General features: G+C 45.7%; 1 protein-coding gene across 3 annotated transcripts in view; it reads right to left on the bottom strand.

The window, feature by feature from the left end:
- Positions 1-20,046, bottom strand: part of Pex14 (peroxisomal biogenesis factor 14) — a 146,703-nt gene extending 126,657 nt beyond the window's left edge. The window contains exon 1 of one of the 3 annotated variants that reach the window (XR_001197030.3): positions 19,908-20,046. Coding sequence is in view for 2 of the 3 variants with exons in the window: in XM_005079311.4 (XP_005079368.1) it covers positions 19,908-19,943 (36 nt within the window). In the remaining variant the exon portion in view is untranslated. Of the gene's footprint in view, positions 1-19,233; positions 19,612-19,907 lie in introns of those variants that run through there. The other 2 variants (XM_005079311.4, XM_013120054.3) reach the window with 2 other exon arrangements.
- Between the last annotated feature and the right edge of the window lie 2,196 nt (positions 20,047-22,242).

Here is a 22,242-nt window from a genome sequence, read left to right as displayed (position 1 = left end):
AAAAAAGACCACAGTAGAAAAGAGCGAACGCTGGAGTGTGACAGAGACAAAGGTGTGCCCTCACCCCTACTGTGGAGGGGTGACCTTCCCCTGCTGAGAAGCTGGCCAAGTGTTCACCTCACCACACAGCAAAGGCCAACCTCAAACGAGTTCATGAACTTGAGCAGTGGGAGAACCTCCCAGTCGGTGACTGTAAGTCATGTCACTCTGCATATGTCCTAAGCCAGTCTGTACAAGCAGCCCTTTGCTGGGAACGAAGGAGAGGCAATACACACATTCTCTGAGGCCGTGTGGCATATGGAAAAGCTGTGCAAACTTGGGCATAACAGCTGAATGACTGGGCATCTGCTCAGCCTGGCTGAGCCTCAGTTCCCTCAGCCATGGGGATGAGTCCACAACATACTCAAAAGGAGGAAATAAGAAGTCCTAGGATGCCTCTGCTCTCTGCAGCTTCGATGGAGTAACAGGGACAGGATTAGTCTCCCAGCAGGTGAAATGCTTGAAGGACAAAGTTCCTGAGACAGACACAGAAACGGTAGGAAGGATCTGTGCCTTCAGCCACCCTGGCTGTCCGCCATGGGGCACACTTCAGACAGAGAGGAGGGTGCCCAGTGCAGCATGGCAGTCTTAGTGTTCTCAGGACTCAGAGCAGAGTTCAGGGAGGCTAAGACAGAGGGAAGTGGCAGGGTGAGCTCCGAAGAAAGCTACACAGAAATCCACATGGAGTTTTCTTTGAGACTGTTCAATACTAAAGTCTGCACTCACATGGTGACAGTCCACGAGGGTGAAGAAAGGAAGACGAGAAGCTGTGAGCCAATTCTCAGGTTGCTGGCAGGGCTCTGAACCCCAAGCTGTCACATACAGGGTCCTGCCGACTCAGGGCGTTCACAGACACCTGAAGTCTTCATATTGGGGCCAGGGGCTGCCAAGTTATCCCCAGAGCAAAGGCTATTCTAACAAAGCTTAAAAGAGGGACTTGAGGGCTGGGGAGATGCCTGGTGGTTAAGAGCATATGTACAAAATCAGTCACGAAGACTGGACTTGGAATTTCCAGCATGCATGTAACAAGCAAGGTACACACACACTTGTATCCCAGCTCTGAGGAGATCACTGGGGCTTGCTGGTTTCCAGCACAGGGTTAGAACACCCTGCTCCTAAAGAACAGGTAGAGCAATTGAAGCCGACAGCTGGTGCCCTCTCCTGGCCTTGGCTCTAGTACACAAACCCAGGTAAGCAAAGAAAAAGAAAGAGGAGGAGGAGGAAGAGAAGAGCAGGACTCGACAGACTCACAGCCTCCTGTTCCAGCCCAGTGTCGCCACACACCTGTAATACTATCATTCAAGAGGCCGAGATAGACAGATCCTGAGTTCAAGGCCAGCCTAAGCTACATAGCAAGACCCTGTTTCAAACAAACAAGCAAAAACCCCACAAAGGAAGACAATTGAGATAGCTCAATGGGAAAGGGTGCTCGCTCCCAACCCTGACATCCTGAGTTCAATTTCTAGAACCCACATGGTAGAAAACTGACTCCTACAAGTCCTATAACCTCCACACACGAACACATACACACACTAAGTAAATTCATAAAAACTTGTTTTTTATAAATAGACAAAATTGCTGGGCGGTGGTGGTGCACACCTTTAATCCCAGCACTTGGGATGCAGAGGCAGGCAGATCTGTGAGTTCAAGGTCAGCCTGGTCTCAGATTGAGTTCCAGGATAGCCAAGGCTACACAGAGAAACACTGTCTCAAAAAATAAAACAAAGAATAAATAAATAAATCCATATACTGAACATAAGATTCACAACAACAATAGAGGTAAAATTTACAATAGCGAGCATCCCAACAAATTCTCTGTAGAGTATGGTGCTAAAAGACTAGTAATTCCAGCACCTCCAGGTGAAAGCAGGAGGATGAGGGGTTCAAGACCAGCCTTTACCACACAGAAAGCTTAAAGACAGCCTGGGCTACAAAGATCCTGAAGAGGGGGTAAGAAGAGGAGGAGTCAAAGGAGGGGGACTGAGAAGGGGACAGAAAGGAAGGAGAGAATAAACGAATACCAACAGTTATATTCAAGTACATAAGGAAAAACATGTACTGGGGACTGGAGAAATAGCTCAGTCGTTAAGAACACTTGTTGCTCTTGCAAGAGGACTGCGGTTAAGTTCCCAGCATCCACATGGTAACTCACAACCATCCTGTATCCTGTTCTTGGGGATCTGGTGCTCTCTTCTGACCTCCCTCCCCAACTTCCCCCACACTGCAGGAAATACAGGAACAATACTCATATATATGAAACAAATCATAAAAATAAAATAGATCATCTGGATATGAAAAGTATCATATAAAGTAAAAATAAATTCCTTGTGGGTGGCAATGAACTAAAAGAGCTTTGGTATCAGGCTGTGCTGGGGCACCCACAGTGGCCCTCAGTGCCAGACCAGAGCAGGAGCTGCTATGCTACAATGACACCAGCTTCCGACACTGGCACATGTGCCTCCTCCTCCTTGGAGACCATGAAAGCAGATGAGTTCACCTATGGTCTACTCCAACATGAGCCAAGGACCACCCCAAGCAATTTTTCACTGTAAGATCAAATCCCAGCTGCCCACCACAAGATGTTTCACCACCAAATGGCCCCAATAATTTTTTCTTGAGGTAGGCCCAGGCCCTGCCAAACTCCAGAAGAGAACTGAAAAGAAAAATTAAAAAGAGCCGGGCATTGGTGGCGCACGCCTTTAATCCCAGCACTCGGGAGGCAGAGGCAGGTGGATCTCTGTGAGTTCGAGGCCAGCCTGGTCTACAAAGTGAGTTCCAGGACAGCCTCCAAAGCTACAGAGAAACCCTGTCTTGAAAAAACAAAAAAAAACAAAAAAAAAAAAAAAGAAAAATTAAAAAGAATAAAATGGCCAGGTATTGTGGCCCACACCTTCAATCCCAGCACTTGAGAGGCAGAGGCAGGTGGATCTCTGTGCTGTGAGTTCGAGGCCAGCCTGGTCTACAGAGTGAGTTCTAGGACAGCCAGGGTTGTTACACAGAAAAATCCTGTCTCAAAAAGAAAGGAAGGAAGGAGGGAGGGAGGGAATGAGGGAGGGAAGGAAGGAAGATGAGGGCGCTGGAGAGATGGCTCAGTGGGAAAGAGTGCTTGCCGAGTTTACATGACCAGATCTGCTGTAAAAGCACTGGCCATGGGATCTACCTGGAACTCAAGCATTGTGGAGGGTGGGAAGAGGAGGTTCCCTGAGACCCAGCTATTGGCCACTTGCCTGGCTCCAGATCCTGTCTCAGGAAATAAGTTGGAGTGTGACAAACATCCTCCTCTGACCACCACACATACACAAGTGTGTCTATACTCACAAATATAACACATGAACACAAAGATTTTTAAAAGGATACAACAGCCGGGCAGTGGTGGTGCACACCTTTAATCCCAGCACGAAGAGACAGAGGCAGGTGGAAATCTGTGAGTACAGGCCAGCCTATTCTACAGAGCGAGGACGGTTACAAAGCTACACAGAGAAACCCTGTAGCAAATAAATAAATAAATAAATATATATATACAGGGCCAGGCATGGTACTGTATACCTTTAATCCCAGCACTTAAGAGGCAGAGGCAGGTGGGTCTCTGAGTTCAAGGCCAGCCTAATCTATAGAGCGAGTTCCAGGACAAACCAGGGCTACACAGAGAGACCCTGTCTTGAAAAAAGAAACAAAGAACAGCATCTATAAGAAAAAGTAAGTATACTTAAGAACAGAGGTGAGGGAGAGGCGCTAACCAAAATGAAGGATTAAGAGCAAGAATGAAGAAAAATGAGTGTCAATTGTCAGTAAGATATGTGATCTATCAAATATCATAACACACATTTTATTATAGAACCAGAAAAAAGAGCAAGGCAGGAAAAAATGTGAAGAAATAATGGCTGAAATTTTTCAAAGTATAAACCAAACCATGAGCACAAAGAGCCAAGAAAGCCGACAGGCGCCCAATAGAGCGCACAAGTGCTCAGGAATCCGAGCTCACAAAACACCGAGAGAAAATCTTACAGGCAATCCAAGAGAAAGAACATCGCCCAAGATTACTCACAATCAGCCATGACTGCAGGGAGACTTCAGAAACCATACAAGCTACAACATAATGGAATATATCTGTCAAGTACCGCCAGTGGGGCTGTCAACTCAGAACTATATCCAATGAAGCTGTCTTTCAAAACGGAATACAAATGGAAGTGGAGGAGGTGGGGAGGGAGGCAGGGATGAATTTGTCAACAGAAGTGTCAGACGTTAGTACTGGGCCTGGTGGCTCAGGTATGTTAGTAATCACAAGTATTCAAAGCTGAGTCAGGAGAATCACAAGTTCAAGGGCTGCCTAGGGAAAAATGAGAAAGACACTGTCTCATAATAAAAAGTAAAGAATTAATAATAATGTTAAGCTGGGCGTTGGTGGCGCACATCTTTAATCCCAGCACTCGGGAGGCAGAGGCAGGTGGAACTCTGTGAGTTCAAGTCCAGCCTAGTCTACAGAGTGAGTTCCAGGACAGCTAGGGCTACATAGAGAAACCTGTCTTTAAAAACCAAGATAAATAAATAAAGTAATTTCAAAAGAGCTGGAAAAATAGTTCAGGGGTACAGTGCTTGCCTAAAACAAAAATGAATGGATGAATGGATGAAATAAGATTATGCATGGTAACACACCCTTAAACAGAACTCTGGGCAGAGGCAGGCAGATCTGAGTTTGAGGCAGGCTGGTCTACACAGCAAGTTCTAGGCCAGATGGGGCTACATAGTAAGACCCTGAAAAAACAAAACAGACAAACACACTTGCTCTCTCACCTCGTAATGTCAGATAAAAAACTGAAAAGCTGGACACTAAGGAGAAGACACCTCAAGCCAAGCAGCTGATACCTTAGTGCAGCAGGTTAAAAAGGGTAAGCTGGAGGCCATAGTGGCCAGGAAGGGACACCCAACCAGACTGGCAAAGCCCTACTCTCCTCAGAACTCCCACGTGCTCCTGATCAGCTGTGTTCCAAAGGGCCAGGCATGAGAGGTGGCCCTTAGCCATTAAATCTGTGACAGAAAAGATTCTTACTACTGTCACCAAATCAGCTGATGATACTAAAAATGGTAGTACCCACAAGGGAGCTCAGCAAAAATCCCCGACCCTGTCCCACTGCAGAGTACTGGACAAGGGGGGTGGTAATCCCTGCCATCACCACAGAGAAAACTGAGCTAGGGATCTGTCTGGTCACTCTCAGTGGGTTTCCTGGCAGCCAGGCAGCAGCAAACTTGCTAGGGTATAGTTCCTCAGTTAAGTTCTACACAGAACACACCCAACGTCTGTCATCACCACCGCCATGAAAATCTCCAACATGAAAATCTCCCAGATGTTGTACTGATATTTCAGGAAGTGCTGTGGAAGGAGAGATGGTTCAGTGGTTAAGAGCACTTGTGACTCTTGGGGAGGAACTGGCTTTGGTTCCTAGCACCTACTTGGTTGTCCACAACCACAACCACAACTCCAGACCCAGAGAACCTGGTGCCTTCTGGCCTCCATGTGCTCCTGGAAACACATGCTGCACATATTCTCATGCAAACTCAGATTTTAAAAAACGTAATAAAAAAAAAAAAGCCATGAAAGAACATGGGGCTGGAGAGGTGGCTCAGCAGTTAAGAGCACTGGATGCTCTTCCAGAGGTCCTGGGTTCAATTCCCAGCACCCACATGGCAGCTCACACCTGTCTGTAACTCCAAGATGTCAGATCCTTGGGAAAGTGAGATCTTCCACATGCAGAGAGAGAATTCAAGGAAGCCTAAAGAACAGTAGAGGTCATCAGAAAGTCACAGAAATGTCAAGGCCAGTCCTCGGCTCCAATAGGTACAACTCATTTCCATTTTATCAAATAAAATTTACCCTTACCAAGTAACCTTTCAAATTCCTCATCAAGAACTTTAATAAACTAATACCTTTAAAAGGAGGACAAGGGAAAGAAAGAAACAAAGAAAGAAAGGCAGGCAGGAAGGAAGGGCGAGCAAGCCAGCCAGATGCTGTCCTACATGATTTGTAGTTGGAAGCCCACTTGGGGGGGGGGCTCATAAGGTCTCACTCTAATTCAGAATCTACAGGCAGTCATCAGCTTCCAGGGGAGAGAAAATCAGTTTATTTCAAGGTTGCACATGCTACAGTGGACAGTCCTACACCCATGTGCATGTGGGCAACACTAACTGGTCTCAGTAGATGACTGACAGATAGATAGATAGATAGATAGATAGATAGATAGATAGATAGATAGATAGATAGATAGACAGACAGACAGACAGACAGACAGATAGATAGATAGATGGATGATGGACGGACGGACAGACAGACAGATAACATCAAGTTAGGAGAGGGACATGCATACAGGAAGGGAATTAGGGTATGTTGGATAAGGGAGAAAGAGTGGATCTGATCACAATAAAAAGTCATTCATGTACAAAATAATTTTATTTAAAATACAAAAATACCTTTTTTTGTGAGACAGGGTTTCTCTGTATTGTTTTGGAGGCTGTCCTGGAACTCGCTCTGTAGACCAGGCTGGCCTCAAACTCACAGAGATCTGCCTGCCTCTGCCTCCTGAGTGTTGGGATTAAAGGTGTGCACCACCATGCCTGACAATAAATACATTTTTTTTAAAGAAAAAGATCAAGCATAATGATATAAGCCTTTAATCCCTGAACTCAGAAGGCAGAGGCAGGTGGTTCTTTGTGAGTTCAAGGCCAGCCTGGTCCACATGGCCAGACCTGTCTCTAAAAAGAAATGCTAGAGATGGCTCAGCAGTTAAGACCCAGGTTAGGTTCCCAGCGCCAGTTCCAGGCAGTCAGATGCCCGCTTCTGACCACTGCTAGCACTGGTTGCACTTAGTACACATACACTCAGGCACGCGCACGCGCACACACACACACATGAGCGCACACACATAGGGAGCAATCTTAGGTACCCGTAGCACTGACCACGCCCAAACAGGTGTGGAAATGTCTTCTGTAAATAGGTTTCTCTTATTGGTCGATGAATAAAGCATGAGGCAAGATGATAGGGGGGACTAGGAGACAAGGAGGATTCTGGGAAACGTACACAGAGTCAGTCACCATGTATGACTCGAGGAGTAACAGGTCTGGACTCTCTCTAGTAAGATAAGGCCACGTGGAAATACTTAGATTGATAAAAATGGGTTAATAATTAAGACAGACCTAGCCAATAAGAAGCCCAAGCCAACGGCCAACAGTTTCATAACTAATATAGCGTCTGCATATTCATTTGGGGCTCTGTGGCTCTGGGACCAGGCTGGCGGGAAGAATGCTCATAACAAAATGGCATCAGCAACGTGATGGCAAGAATTTTCATGTAAACCTCACAAAAACTTAAAAAGGGATTCTAAAAATAAAAGAACAGAGACGAGCACAGCTTCCTGATAGCAGCATTTTTCACAGGTGATCTCTGTTTGAGACAAGTGGCAAAAAACAAAAAACAAAACAAAACAAAACAAAAAACGCCTTATGGCTCTTTCACCAAACAAGTGGTGTTAGCAAGCAGGTAAGACTCATGTGGTTACAAAAAGATTTACAGTAAACAAAAACATTCGTAGGCTGCTTGGGAGAGAAAAGAAAAGGATGTGTGGTTAAAAAAGAAATAGAGTGGCGGGGCAGTGGAGCACACCTTTAATCCCAGCACTCGGGAGGCAGAGGCAGGCGGATCTCTGTGAGTTCGAGGCCAGCCTGGGGTACAGAGTGAGTTCCAGGACAGGGAAAAGTACACAGAGAAACCCTGTCTCAGAAAATGAAAAAGTAAAAGAAATAGAGTTTAAAAAGCCATGTGAAGATGGGGATGCACAGAGTCTGGGTACTGCACGTCACTGTGTCATCTTTGGATTGTTCAGTAGCTGGGGAGGGGCAACAACTGCTAAAAGACACCTGATTATCAATGCTGCTGGATGAATCCAACTTACATGTTTTGAAAATGCTTTGACTTCTAAACTTAAGTATAAGGACAGGTTACTTGAAAAGAGTTTCTCTTTTCGTTTCCACAGAAAATGAAAAGCTGTGGATTCCTTCCAGACTATATATGGTTTGATTAAGCAAGACCCCCTGAAGCAGTGTCCCAGGTGATCCAGCATCTAAAACACTGAGATGAGGCAGCCTTGTAGAATACTACAAAAACGACTTGGCCAGGTTTCTGTGTTTTCTAAGGATCCCCGTGGTATTTCAACACCCCCCAACAGCAGGAAGTAGTTTAGAGAGAACGACACCCAAAATCCCAAATATTGTTTGCTTCCATTTAAATGGGGTTAGCTGCTCTCCACTCTTACACCCTTCCTCTCTTACCCTCTTCATCTGTCTCTCCTGCTCTCCCCTCTCTCTCTCCCTTTGTCTCTCTCTTCTCCTCTCTCTTCTCTCCCCCTCCCCCATCTGGAATAAACTCTATGGTTAATGAAAAAATGGGGTTGCTTATAAATGGTTAAGGATCACAACCAATCTCTAAAGAAAAAAAGGGATTATGATATAAAAATGAATACTTTGTATTGGAATGGATTTTCATTTACTGACACAAATTTAAGGTCAATTTTGTGATGTGTATATTTCTCCTTTTGTTTAGGTATTGTGGTTATATAGTTCATTTAAAATGTAATGTGTAAATAAGTACCTATAATAGTCAAAACTTAGGTTAGATTTACTAGATATAGAGAGATATATTCCAAATGGATATTCTTCAAACCTTTCAAAGACCTACAGGGCCGGGGCATTGGTTGTGCACGCCCTTAATCCCAGCACTCGGGAGGCAGAGGCAGGTGGATCTCTGTGAGTTCGAGGCCAGCCTGGTCTACAGAGAGAGTTCCAGGACAGCCAAGGCTGTTACACAGAGAAACCCTGTCTTGGAAAATCAAAAAAAAAAAAAAAACCAAAACCTACAGAATATGGCATTTAAAATGGTTTAGGGTTTTTCATGACAGTGAGACACACCTGCTCCTGGCAACACCAATTACTTCAGAGAGAAAGATGAGCACCGAAGAAACTCAATATGGAGTTTGTTCTTGACATGGCAGAAATAGCCATTTGGGCAAGAAAGTATTCTTGTCTGGACTGTTTGACTGTTGCTGTATAAACTGGGCATGCAGGACCCACAGGAAAGTGACTTTTTTAAAGATTTATTTATTATGCACACACTGTTCTGCCTGCATGTTAGAAGAGGGTGCCAGGTCTCATTACAGATGGTTGGGAGCCATCATGTGGTTGCTGGGAATTGAACTCAGGACTTCTGGAAGAGCAGTCAGTGCTCTTAACCTCTGAGCCATCTCTCCAGCCCTGAAAGTGACTTCTGAAACAAGATAGGACATTGCTGCAGGGTTTCTGCTTCATGGAAGAGTCTGCCAGACATTCTGCAGGACACAGAAAAATGACTGACAAACTGCCAATGCAGTTTCAAATTTCCTGCTTTGATGAGAAATCTGCCAGACACACTGCGGCCTATGGGCTGAAGATGGATGCCCCAATGTTACAGAGGAACTTCGGGTGACTGATCAGGCAGAGAGACGTCTCTGTCACATCTAGTGTTTATATATTATCCTTCTGTGGTCTTTGATGAAATTGAAGACAGTTATGGTTATGATTTCATTAGTTATGATAAAAGATAAGTTACACATAAGACAATATTTTCTTTAAATTTTGCCAAATATTAATGGACTAAATATTCTAACTGTAGTTCTTACTTGATAACTGTTTTGCTATATATTTTTACTATGTTAAAGTTAAACCTTCTTATTTAGACAGAAAAGAGGAGATGATGGAGATGTCTTCTGTACAAAGGTTTCTCTTATTGGTTGATGAATAAAGCACTGTGGCAGGACGATAGGTGGGACTAGGAGACAAGGAGGGTTCTGGGAAATGTAGGCAGAGTCAGTCCCCATGTAGGAGAGGAGTAACAGGCTTGGACTCTTTCTCCAGTAAGATAAGGCCACGTGGAAATACTTTGAAAGAAATGGGCTAATAATTAAGACAGAGCTAGCCAATAAGAAGTCCAAGCCAACAGCCAACACTTCCATAACTAATGCAGATACCCTGTCTTGAAAAAAAAAGCAAACAAAAAAACAAAATCCCAAGATAAATAAAAACATATCAATCCGAGCAACATATAAAAAAGGTAATGCTATATATAATGACCAAGAAAATATATCAAATGAATAAAATAAAACCAATTAACAGAACAAAGGGAGAAACAAAAAGATTAGCTATCAGTATATATCAAAAAGAGCAAAAGACATCATTCAAAACTTACATTTCTAAGATTTTTTATTTATAATTCTTTAGGTTTATTTTTTATTTTATAAGTGTTTCACCTACATGTATGTATGTGTATCAGAAGGGGGCCTGGTGCCCAAGGAAGTCAGATGAGGATGTCGGATCCCCTGAAACTGGAGTAACAGATGGAGGCCATGAGTACTGGGAACCAAAGCCAGGTCCTCTGCAAGAGCAGCCAAGTGTTCTTTTTTTTAGTATTTATTTTATGTATATGAGTAACCTGTCTTCATGCATACCAGAAGAGGACATCAGATCTTATTATAGATGGCTGTAAGCCACCATGTGATTGCTGGGAATTGAACTCAGGACCTCTGGAAGAACAGTCAGTGCTCTTTTTTTTTTTTTTTTTTTTTTTGGTTTTTCGAGACAGGGTTTCTCTGTATTGTTTTGGAGGCTATCGGTCCAGCCCAGCCTCGAACTCACAGAGATCCGCCTGCCTCTGCCTCCCGAGTGCTGGGATTAAAGGTGTGCGCCACCACCGCCCGGCCCAGTCATCCTTTTATTAGACCAATCAGGGGTCCTAGGCAGGCAAGGTGAAACAGCAACACATCTTTACATAGTTAAACAAATTCAACACATCTTTGTATAGTTAAACAAATATTCTGTAGCAAGCAAGGGCTACATAGGAAGGCCTTGTGTCAAAAACCAAAAATAAACAAAATCTGTAAGTACAGTAGCACTCTCAATAGAATATAAGTAAAGAAATTTAATAAAATGTGTCCATGACCTACACACTTAAAACTGTAAGACTCTATTAAGAAAAACCAAGAGTGTGTGTAGACATGCTTAAACTAGAAGATCACAAAGAAATGAGTGTTCTCTCCCCAACTGACCTGTGAGCTACACTCAATCCCCATTACCTCCAGCAAGCTTTTATGTAGTAATTTTTAAAAGGATGCTTTGTGTGTGCAGGGAGGTGGGGGAGTAGATGCAAAGGGGTGAGACTCTGAAGCCCAGGTTGGCCGTGAATTTACACAATCCTCCTGCCTCAGCTTCCTATATTCTAAGATTTTAGGCATGAGCTATTATACATAACTAGAACTATACCACTAGAGGATGAAGAGATGTCCCAGTCGTTAAAGTACTTGCTGTGCAAGCACAAGGACCCAGATACCCAGGGAAAACGCCAGGTGTTGCAGTGCATCGATAAGCCAGCACTAAGGCAAGTAGCAACTGAATCTTGGAGGACACTAGCCAGTTAGTCTAGCCAAATCAGTGAGCTTTAGGTGCAATAGCCCTGTCCCCCCAGAATAAAAGTAGAGCCAGACGTGGCACTCAGGAGGTGCAGGTGGCATGCTGTAAGTTCAAGCCCAGCCTGGTCTACATAGGAAGTTCCAGGACAGTCATGGCTACATAGAGAGACCTTGTCTCAAAGCAAAAAGAAAACAAAAGTGGAGAGCAACAAAGGAAAACACGTGGTATCAACCTCTGACCTCCACACATGAACACACAAGTTACCAGGAGATCCAAAGCTGACCTATAACTTGGCAGCAAAGCCTTTATCATCCTCATATAAATAAATAAATAAATAAATAAATAAAATCAATATAAAAACACAAAGGACCAAAACTTAGAACATTTGTTTGTTGCACCACCATACCCAGCAATATGTTTTTTTGATTAGCTGAGGACTTGGAAGATAGCTTGGGGGGTAAGAGCACCTGCTACACAGCATGAGGACCTGATTTCAGATCCCCAACACTAATGTCAAAGGCAAACATGGGCCTATAACTAGCTGTATGTAGAGACACTGGGGCTTAACTCCCAAACAACCTAGCTAAAAACAAAACAAAACAAAAACCCAGCAAGCTCCAGGTTGAGTGAGAGACCTTGACTCAAGGGTTAATGACGGGTGATAAACCAGAATACTGATGCCCCTCTCTGGCCCCCACATGCACATGTGTAGGCATGTACATGTACATTCTGAAATAGAAGTATGCACATGCATGACTATAGGCATGCGCCCAGCACATACAGAAGAGAGATGAAGACAACACTATCTACTCTCAAGATGAATATAGTTCCAGCAGGGGCTGGAGATGCTGCAGTGGTGAAGAGAGCCTTCTGCTCCTCCTGAGGACTGGAGCTGTTGGCAGCTCACAACCACCGCTAACTCCAATTCCAGGGGATCCAACACCCTCTCCTGGCTGGCTGGACACTCAGGAGGAAAAGACAGGCAGATCTCTATGAGTTCAAGGCCAGCATGATCTAAATAATGAGTTCCAGGATAGCCAGGACTACACAGTGAGACCCTGTCTCAGAAAGGGGGAGGGGGAAGCATGCAGCTGAGATCTAGGTGGCTAAATGGTTAGGAACATTTGTTGCTCTGGCAGAGGACCAGGTTTGGTTTCCAGGACCCACATGGTGGTCACAAGCATCCATAACTCCAGTTCTAGAGAATCTGATGCCCTCTTCTGACCTCCATGGGGCTGCATGTGGTTCAGACATTCACACACATAAACTAAAATAAACAAATCTAAAAAACATTTAATAAAAGGAAAAATTAACTTTTTATTTTGTTTTTTGAGACAGGGTCTCTCTGTAGCTTTGGAGCCTGTCCTGGAACTCACTCTGTAGACCAGGCTGACCTCAAAATTTAAAACAGTGTGCTATTTGTAATAGGAAGCGTAAAGATAAACAGAATAGAGTCCACAAATTGACCTTTGTGCACACTTAAGATAATTTGATTTTTAACAATTGTAGAGATAACCTAAGGAAGAAAGGGTAATCTTATCAACAAAGGACACTGAAACAAGGGTACCATAGAAAACAAAAATCAATAAATAAAAGAAACATACGTTGTTTTTAACCTGCCAACTTTGTAGTAATAGTGTTATGGAGCAATAGAAAACTAATTCAATCTAAATGCTCATAAACTTGTGTACAGAACACAATGAACTACTCCTTGGTAATAAGCACGAAAGGGCTGGAGACATAGCTCTGAGGTACACAGCACCTACTGTTCTTGCAGAGGACCTGAATTTGGTTCCCATTGGCCATGTAAGCAGCTCACAACCACCTGCAACTTTGGGAATCTGACTCCCTAGACTCCACAGGCACCTACACTTACATATGCACACACAATTTTTTTTAAAAACAAATGTGTCGCTGGGTGTTGGTGGTGCACGCCTTTAATCCCAGCACTCGGGAGGCAGAGGCAGGCAGATCTCTGTGAGTTCAAGGCCAGCCTGGTCTACAGATCGAGTTCCAGGACAGCCTCCAAAGCCACAGAGAAACCCTGTCTCAAAAAACCAAAAAAAAAACCAAATGTGTCTTCTTTTATAAATTTATTTTTATTTTCATGTGAATTAGTGTTTTGCCATGGGATCGGGTCCCATGGAACCACAGTTAGACAGTTGTGAGCTGACATGTGAGTGCTGAGCATTGAACCCGGGTCCTCTGGAAAAGCAGCCAGTGCTCCTAACCCCAGTGTCATCTCTCCAACTCTACACACACACAATTTGAAAAACAAAACTGACTCCAGAGGCAGAAGGGGTTCTGTGAGTTTGAGGCCAACCTGGTCTACATGGTAAGTTCCAGAACGACCAGGAATATATAGAAAGAGCGTTTCTCAAAAAAATAAAATGAGGCGGGGCGGTTGTGGCGCATGCCTGTAATCCCAGCACTTGGGAGGTAGAGACAGGTGGATCTCTGAATTCGAGGCCAGCCTGGTCTACAGGATGAGTTCCAAGATAGCCAAGGCTACACAGAGAAACTCTTGTCTCAAAAAACCAACCAGCCAGGCGGTGGTGGCGCATGCCTGTAATCCCAGCACTCGGGAGGCAGAGGCAGGTGGATCTCTGTGAGTTCGAGGCTGGGCTGGACCGACAGCCTCTAAAACAATCTCGTAAAACCAAAAAGAAAAAAAAACCAACAAATAAATAGAAATTTTAAAGATGAGATATGGTAAAAAAAAAAAAAACAAACAAACAATCAAAACAAAACAAAAAAACCCAGTCAGGCGTTGGTGGCACACACCTTTAATCCCAGCACTCAGGAGATAGAGGCAGGCAGATCTCTGTGAGTTCAAGGCCAGTCTGGTCTACAGAGTGAATTCCAGGGCAGCTAGGGCTACACTGAGAAAACCTGTCTCATATAACCAAAACAAACAAAAAACAAATGAGGTGTCCAGATGGCCCAGAGGGTAAGGGTCTTGCCCTCAGTCTGATGACCTTAATTCAATCCAAGGACCCAGGAGGCAGAAGGAGAGAATCAACTCCCACAGATTGACCCCTGATCTCTATGTGTGCCATGGCATGTGTACAAACACACGCCATATATTTATATAAATAAATGTATTCTGTCTACATGTATGTCCACAGGCAGAAAAGGACACCAGATCTCATTATAGATGGTTGTGAGCCACCATGTGTTTGCTGGGAACTGAACTCAGGACCTCTGGAAGAGCAGTCAGTGCTCTTAACCTCTGAGCCATCTCTCCAGCCCCTAAATGTATTTTTTTTAAAGTAATGAATTACAGGTAAAGAAGATGGCAAATTTCACAAACATTATGACCAAAAGAAAGCCTAAAAAACAGGTTATAAACTCATTCGTATGAGATTACGGGAAAGACTAATATCCTATAGAGAGACAAACCAGAGACAGAGGTTCCCAGGAAACAACAGAACACTGAGGGATAGAGAATTGTTTAATCTTGACGCTGGTGGTGGTTACATAGGTATACCACAATTCCTCAAAACTTATTAAGTAACCACCACACACTTGTTAGGATTCTGCAGTCAAGTTCAGGGGACAAAGGACTTTGTCACACAATAAGATATTGAATCTGGGCCGGGCGGTGGTGGCGCACGCCTTTAATCCCAGCACTCAGGAGGCAGAGGCAGGCGGATCTCTGTGAGTTTGAGGCCGGGCTGGACCGACAGCCTCCAAAACAATACAGAGAAACCCTGTCTCCTAAAACCAAAAAAAAAAAAAAAAAAAAAAAAAGATATTGAATCTAAAGCAGCCCTAGCAAAACTACAGGGAAAGTCACTGAGAACACAATGCTGCCTGGATGCCAGGCTCACAAGTGTTTAACTTCATCAATGCTAGGAATACAGCCCTAAGCTGGAATATTCTGGATAAATGCTATGCTACTTATCTGAATTTTTCCCCCCTAGGTATTTCAGACCTAAGTTATTTTAAATTTGTGGAGTTTCATTACATTTATTTATGTGTTCGTGCATGGGGGAGGGGGAGGATTCAGGGAACCCCTTGCAGGAATTGGTTCTCTCTTTCCATCATGTGAGTTCCAGGAACTGAACCCAGATCTTCAGTCTTGGTGGCAAGCATCAGGCTGGTGTAGAACTCAATGTCCTCCTGCCTCAGGATATGAAGCAAAAAATGGAATTCCAACAACTGTCTTAATTACAAAATTATATGCTATATAATTTTATATGCAGACTATTAAAAACTAGACTTTGCCATCATGAAAGGGCAAGTAGAATCTGCTGGCATAAACACTGGCACTTGTCATGGGCATTTGTGACATCTTTTCATTTTCAAGAGATATTCAAAACAACAACTAAAATAAAAACAACTAGAGTAACAGTCAGCATACAAAAACCATACAGCACATGCTGTGATGGGGCTTAAAGAAAGATCTCCACCCACCTAAGAGTGCAAGTCCAGAACTTACTAAGTAGAATAGCAACGTACAACCCTTTTGTCAGGTAACTAAGCACTTACACATAAATTAACCCGCTTAGTCTTTAGAGCAACCCTGTGAGACAGGCACTAGTCTTCCCTACCCTATAGAGTCAGGAAAACAGGATACATAGTGAAATAACCCGGCCAGATCTCAGCTGGTGGCTACTGGCTAGAATACCAAGCCAGGGAGGTGAGCACCTTGTAGGCAGAGATGGTTCCTCACTCATCACTAGTAACCAGAGATGACACCATGAGTCCAACTAAATAACTTTCTAAGAGACACAAAACACTGGGCCAGCCCCATGGGTCTATAAACCACGCAGCCAGGCTTGGGGAATTATTCAACAGCCCTTTCAGTACCACTCTGCTCAAATGAAGAAACATCAGGCAAATGCAGCGAGCACCGGCTCTCTTCAATGCACACTTAGAGTGGGCTAGAGAGACCATCAGTGGGTAAGAGGGCCCAAGGGCTCAGTTCCCAGCACCCGTGTCTCACAACTGCCTGTAACTCCAGCTCCAGGGGATGAACTTCTTCGGGACCCTGAAGACACCTGAATAGACACATACATACATAGATAAAGAAATAGGGGGGGGGGGGGCTGGAGAGATGGCTCAGGGGTTAAGAGCACTGACTGTTCTTCCAGGAGTCCTGAGTTCAATTCCCAGCAGCCACATGGTGGCTCACAACATTCTGTAATGAGATCTGGTACCCTCTTCTGGCCTGCAGGGACACACGCAGTCAGAACACTGTATGCATAATAAATAAATCTAAAAAGAAAAAAGAAAGAAAGAAAAAAAGAAAGAAAGAAAGAAATAGTAGCTGGGTGGTGGTGCCACACACCTTTAATTCCAGCAGAGGCAGACAGATCTCTGTGAATTCAAGGCCAGTCTGGTCTACAGAGCAAGTTCCAGGACAGGCTTCAAAGCTACAAAAAAACTGTCTCAAAAAAAAATCAAATAAATAAATAAGTAGTGAATCTGTCTAAAAAAAATTTAAGAGAAAAAATGGCCTTAGAGCTGCCTATATGTCCTAGAGGGTAAAGCACTTGTCACATGAGAACGCACATAAGATAGGAGAACCAACTCCACAGAGCTGTCCTATGACCTCCACACAAAAATCATGGCACACTTACGCCTCCACTCACACACACTGCATACACACACACACTCACTCACACAACATTTGGGGGGAAATTTGTAAGTACATTCAAGGGTACTGAAAAAAGGTTCAGTAGGTTTGCTGCACCTAGACTCCACATGAAATCTGAACACAGAGACACATGCCTGTAATGCCAGCACTGCACACGCAAAGATAGGAGGCTTGCTGGGGCTCACTGACCAGCCACTCTAGCCAAAGCCATAATTCAAGGTCAGGGAGAGATCCTGCCTCAAAAAATAAGGTAGAAAAAGTAAATAAAGAAGCTAGAGAGTGGAGAGTGGCTGGGCAGTGGTGGTGCACGCCTTTAATTCCAGCACTTGGAAGGTAGAGGCAGGTGGATCTCTGTGAGTTCAAGGCCAGCCTGGTCTACAAGGCTACACAGAAACACTGCCTCAAAACAAACAAACAAAAAAGAATGGGGCTGAAGGAGATGGCTTGGCAGTTAAGAGCACCGGCTGCTCTTCCAGGGGAGGAAGGCTTGATTCCTGGCCTCCACATGGAGTCTCACAACCATCTGTAACTCCAGCTCAGGAGTAAAGCATTCTTCTAGCCCCTGCAAGCACCAAGAACATACAGACATACATATAAAACAATCAGTGAGAAACTGAAGAACTACCTAATAATTGACCTCTGACCTACACACACACACACACACACACACACACACACACACACACACAGCTGGGCATAGTGACAAATGCTTTGAATCTCAGCTTTCAGGATGCAGAGCCAGGTGGAAGTTGAACCAGCCTGGTCTACATAGTGAGTTCCCGGCCAACTAAGGGCTACATAGTGAGAATGTGTCTCAAAAGAACCACACGACAAAAAGAGTTCAACTTTCTCCTCCGGCTGCCAGCACATTCTGATGCAATCCCATCTCTGTCAGCTTTGGAAAGGAGGGCAAAGGAGAGGCAGAGCCGAGACCAAACAAGCGCTGGCCAAACCCTTAAAGACCTTGGACCCCTCGAGGCCAGCTTGGTCCACAAGGCATGTTCCAGAACAGTCAGGGCTGTTGCACAGAGAAGTCCTGTCTCTTGAAAAACCAAAAGAGAGAGACCTTAGCCCCCTTCCGCATGTACAAACAGGGTGATCCCCAGAAACGAAGGAACCCTTACGTATACCAAGTGTTCCAAGTGGGAAGACTTTTAGTACCCTCCATAAAATTGGAGGTGTCCTGGAGGAATCAGAAACTGTGGACGCGTTTCAATCCCATTCCTAAGCAATTCAAGAAACCCAGGCACCAAGGCACTGGGGCAGTTTAGCAAACTGGGCTAATGCAAGAAAGGGGATGCCTGTTTCAGAGACAGTGAGAAGGCCAGAATCATCCCTAATTGTTGGGCTCCCGGCACACACATCACCCTGAATTACCCACACCACTCAGAGGCCGATCGGAGTGTCTACCTGCTCCGAGTGTGAGTCCTCTAATTGACTCATCACTGAGTAGGAAGACAGTAAGTGGTAGTCCCCTGCCTAGGAAGGGAGCGAATTATTGGCAAGTGGCTGAGGACTCTACGGTGCTTCGAGGAGGTGAGAGATGAATGAAATCCCCAGGCTCATTTTCTTCTTCTTCTCCTTCCTAGGTCCCTCCTAAGTTTAAACACAGACGGTCAACTAGGGGAGTCACTCACACAGTGTGGGCTGAAATCCAGGCTCAGTGGCCCACATGACCGAGGGCAGGTTGCAAAGCCTCGCTACCCGCTTCTGCGCTTTACAAACGGGAGGCGAGAGTTGGATAACCAGCACTACTCAGTGACCCCAAAGAGATGGCTCAGCAGGTAAAGGCCTTTGCTGCCAAGCCTGAGGCCCCGAGTTCCATCTCCGCGATCCACGGGGTGGAAGGAGAGAGAGAAACGACCCCTGCAAAGTTGTCCCCTGACTTCCATCAGCGCCTGTGGCTCGCGCGCACGCACGCGCACACACACACACACACACACACACACACACACACACACACACACACATACCCCAAAACAAACAAAATTCAAAAGCAAACGTGGCTTGTCGTCCCCGTGGCAGCATACGAGCAACCAGGGGGCTGTCTCTGAGCATCTTTGAGCATCCCACTCCGTAGGATAACAAACCCCACGGGGAGGCCTCACCATCACTCCGTCCCCACCGCAGAAGCCCAAGCCAGGCGTCCGCGCTGGCCCACAACCGAAGCGGGATTTGGTTAACCCCGCAGGCGAAGAGCTCTGAGGGGAGTCCCCGGCCAAGAGAACCAAACCCAGAGCGGCGAGTGTCGGCTCCTCAGCCGAAAAAGCCCGGTGGCGTCTGCGAGTCCCAGCCCGTCCACTCTCTAGCACCGCACCGCGAGGGAAGCAGTCCTCGGAGCGAGCCTCCAGCGGGCTGGGGGAAGCCGCGAGGTGACTGAGGACCAAGGCGCTGGCCCCTGAGGGGCAGAGGCAGACAGAGTCGCCCGGGCCCTCCCCACTGGGGCAGCCGGGCACCAACGAGCCTTGCCCGCCTCTCCTCCGGCGGGGCCCTCACATGTGTGGGCTGAGGACCGAGCCCGGGGCCCGCCATCCTCCCCGGGCCGGGAGCCGGGGCCCGAGGCCGCGACCCCAACCCCGGACGGTGCTGAGAGAGGGGTCACCCGGGTAGGAGCCGGGCGGGGAGGACCCGGAGAGGGGCGGGGCCCCCGGGGGAGAAACGAAGTCGGGGGGGCCCCGGGCTTCAAGGACTCGGGGTGGCCGCGCCGCTGCCGGCCGCGCGCCGAGCGCCGCTCCAGCCCCGACCCCTGCCCGCCGCGGCGGGGCGGTCCCTCTCTCCTCACCTGGCTCGGCTGCTCGGCCTGCTCCGAGGACGCCATCTTTCTGAGGCCTGACTAATCGACCGCCGCGGGCCCAAGTTTCTCCCAGGAGCGCTCGCTCTCGCTCTCCGGGCAAGACCAAAGTAGAAGGGCCTGAGCCTGTCGATGGGGGCGGGCTCCGGGCAGAAAGGGTTGAGCCTGGTGTCCGGTTGCCTTGAGTTTTTGCGGGGAAGTTATCTTTCCTTGCGGCTTTACGTGGTTAATGTGTCAGCGCTGTGGTTTAATCACACCCACTCCCCCCTGCCCCCGCATGCCCCACCGGGTTCCCCTTCTTTCTCAAAATGAATTTATTTACATGTCGGTATGTGTAGATGGGGTTTGGGGTTCCTTTGTTTTTGTTTTCTAGGCAAGGCTTCATGTAGTTCAAAGTAGCCTCGAACTTTCTGGGTAGGAGCCCAAAGTGAACCTCTGATACTCCTGCCTCCGCCTCCCGGCGCTGAGATTTTTATTCTTCAATTAATTCTCTCCCTATTCTCGGAGCACCGTGGTCACATTTAGGGACTACTTATTTACTAAACACATGAAAATGGAAATTAAATTTTAGCCATTCGGTACGGTACTATTCATGGAGTGCCTACTGTTTCTCAGAAAAGTTCACGGGTACTAGAAATAAAAAGAGCTAATACTCGGCAATTCTGTCTGTCTGTCTCTGACTCTGGTTGTTTTGTTTTGTTTTGAGACAAGGTTTCTCTGCGTAGCTTTGGTTTTCTTAGAACTCGCTCTGTAGACCAGGACCACCTTGAACTCACAGAGATCCACCTGCCTCTGCCTCCCAAGTGCTGGGATTAAGGGCGTGCGCCACCACCGCCCAGCTACTTTAGGTTTTTGGTTTTTTTGTTTTTTTGTTTTTGTTTTTGTTTTTTTTTTTGAGACAGGACCTCACTATGTAGCCCAAGATGGCTTGAATTCAAGATCCTCCTGCTCTGCCTCCAGAGTTCTGGGATTAGCAGTGTGTACCAGCATGCCCCCCCCCATCTTATCACATTATTTTGTATGTATATGACGCTGGACCCCTGTATGATAAGCAAGTGCTCTACCACTGACCCGCATCCCCAAGTCCATTCTTCTCCTGTTAAACACTAGTTTTTCTGAAGGAAAAAAACTGCAGCATAAACAAATGCAACACAGCTTTACAAAGTTAGAGTAATATTCCATAAAGGAATATTCCCCTTTTTGTCTAAAAATGAAAGTTTTAACTTTAACACAGTTCTTTAATTAAGAACAGCTATCAAGTAAGAATTGCATTTACACCAGTCAGTGGCGGTGCACTCCTTTAATGCGAGCATTTGGGAGGTAAAAGCAGATGGATCTTAGTGAGTTCCAGGCCAACCTGGTCTACAAAGTGAGTTCCAGGACAGCCAGAACTGTCATACAGAGAAACCCTGTCTCCCCCCCCAAAAAAGAAAAAAATTACATGTATAATGTCTAGTCCCTTTTCATTTGGCAAATTAGGAGAAATCACTCTATTTTATATCCTATTATGATGAATATAAAGCTCTGTATATAGGCAGAGTTTTTCTGTCCAACCAGCCTGCTCCCAAATAACCATACAGAGACTTATTCAGAAATGCCTGGCTGATAGCATAGGCGTGTTACTAACTAGCGCATTCAACTAAGGTTAACCCATTTCCATCCATCTACGTGTTGGCTCGTGGCTCTTACATGTCCTCTAGCATGTCTTGCTCCCTCGGCCTCCGCTGGAGATTCTGTATTCTTCCCAGAGTTCTTTCTGTCAGGTTCTCCCACCTACACCGACTGTCCAGCTAATGGTCATTTAGCTTTTTATGAAACCAATCAAAAGGCCCTTTGGCAAAGACACATCTTCAGGGTGTACACAAAGATCGTGCCACAACACCCGTACCTAATTTACCTTCTATCATAACTAAGGGAAACTGTCACTATTACTATCTCGTCTTCAACTCCATCAAAGACTACTGAAGAATATATTGCCTGAGCAAGCAGAAAGTGAAGCGCAAACCACTTCCAAAACTATAGAAACAACAGAGACATCTGGCTGCTCATACAGCCACCCAAGGTTCCTCTGCAACGTTGGGGCATCCATCTTCAGCCTACAGGCCAGGAATATCTGGCAGACTTTTCTATGAAGCAGGAATTTTGAAGGACTATCCCACCTTATTTTGGCAAAGTTCAGCAATTACTTTCCTGTGTGTCCTGCAGAATATCTGGCAGACTTTTCTTTTCTTGGTTTTTCGAGACAGGGTTTCTCTGTGGCTTTGGAGTCTGTCCTGGAACTAGTTCTTGTAGACCAAGATGGCCTCGAGCTCACAGAGATCTGCCT

Source organism: Mesocricetus auratus, unplaced genomic scaffold, assembly GCF_017639785.1.
Source record: "Mesocricetus auratus isolate SY011 unplaced genomic scaffold, BCM_Maur_2.0 Super-Scaffold_100042, whole genome shotgun sequence".
Taxonomy (NCBI): Eukaryota; Metazoa; Chordata; class Mammalia; order Rodentia; family Cricetidae; genus Mesocricetus; species Mesocricetus auratus.
The sequence above is the reverse complement of the archived record's forward strand: the minus strand, read 5'-3'. Positions and strand labels throughout refer to the sequence as shown.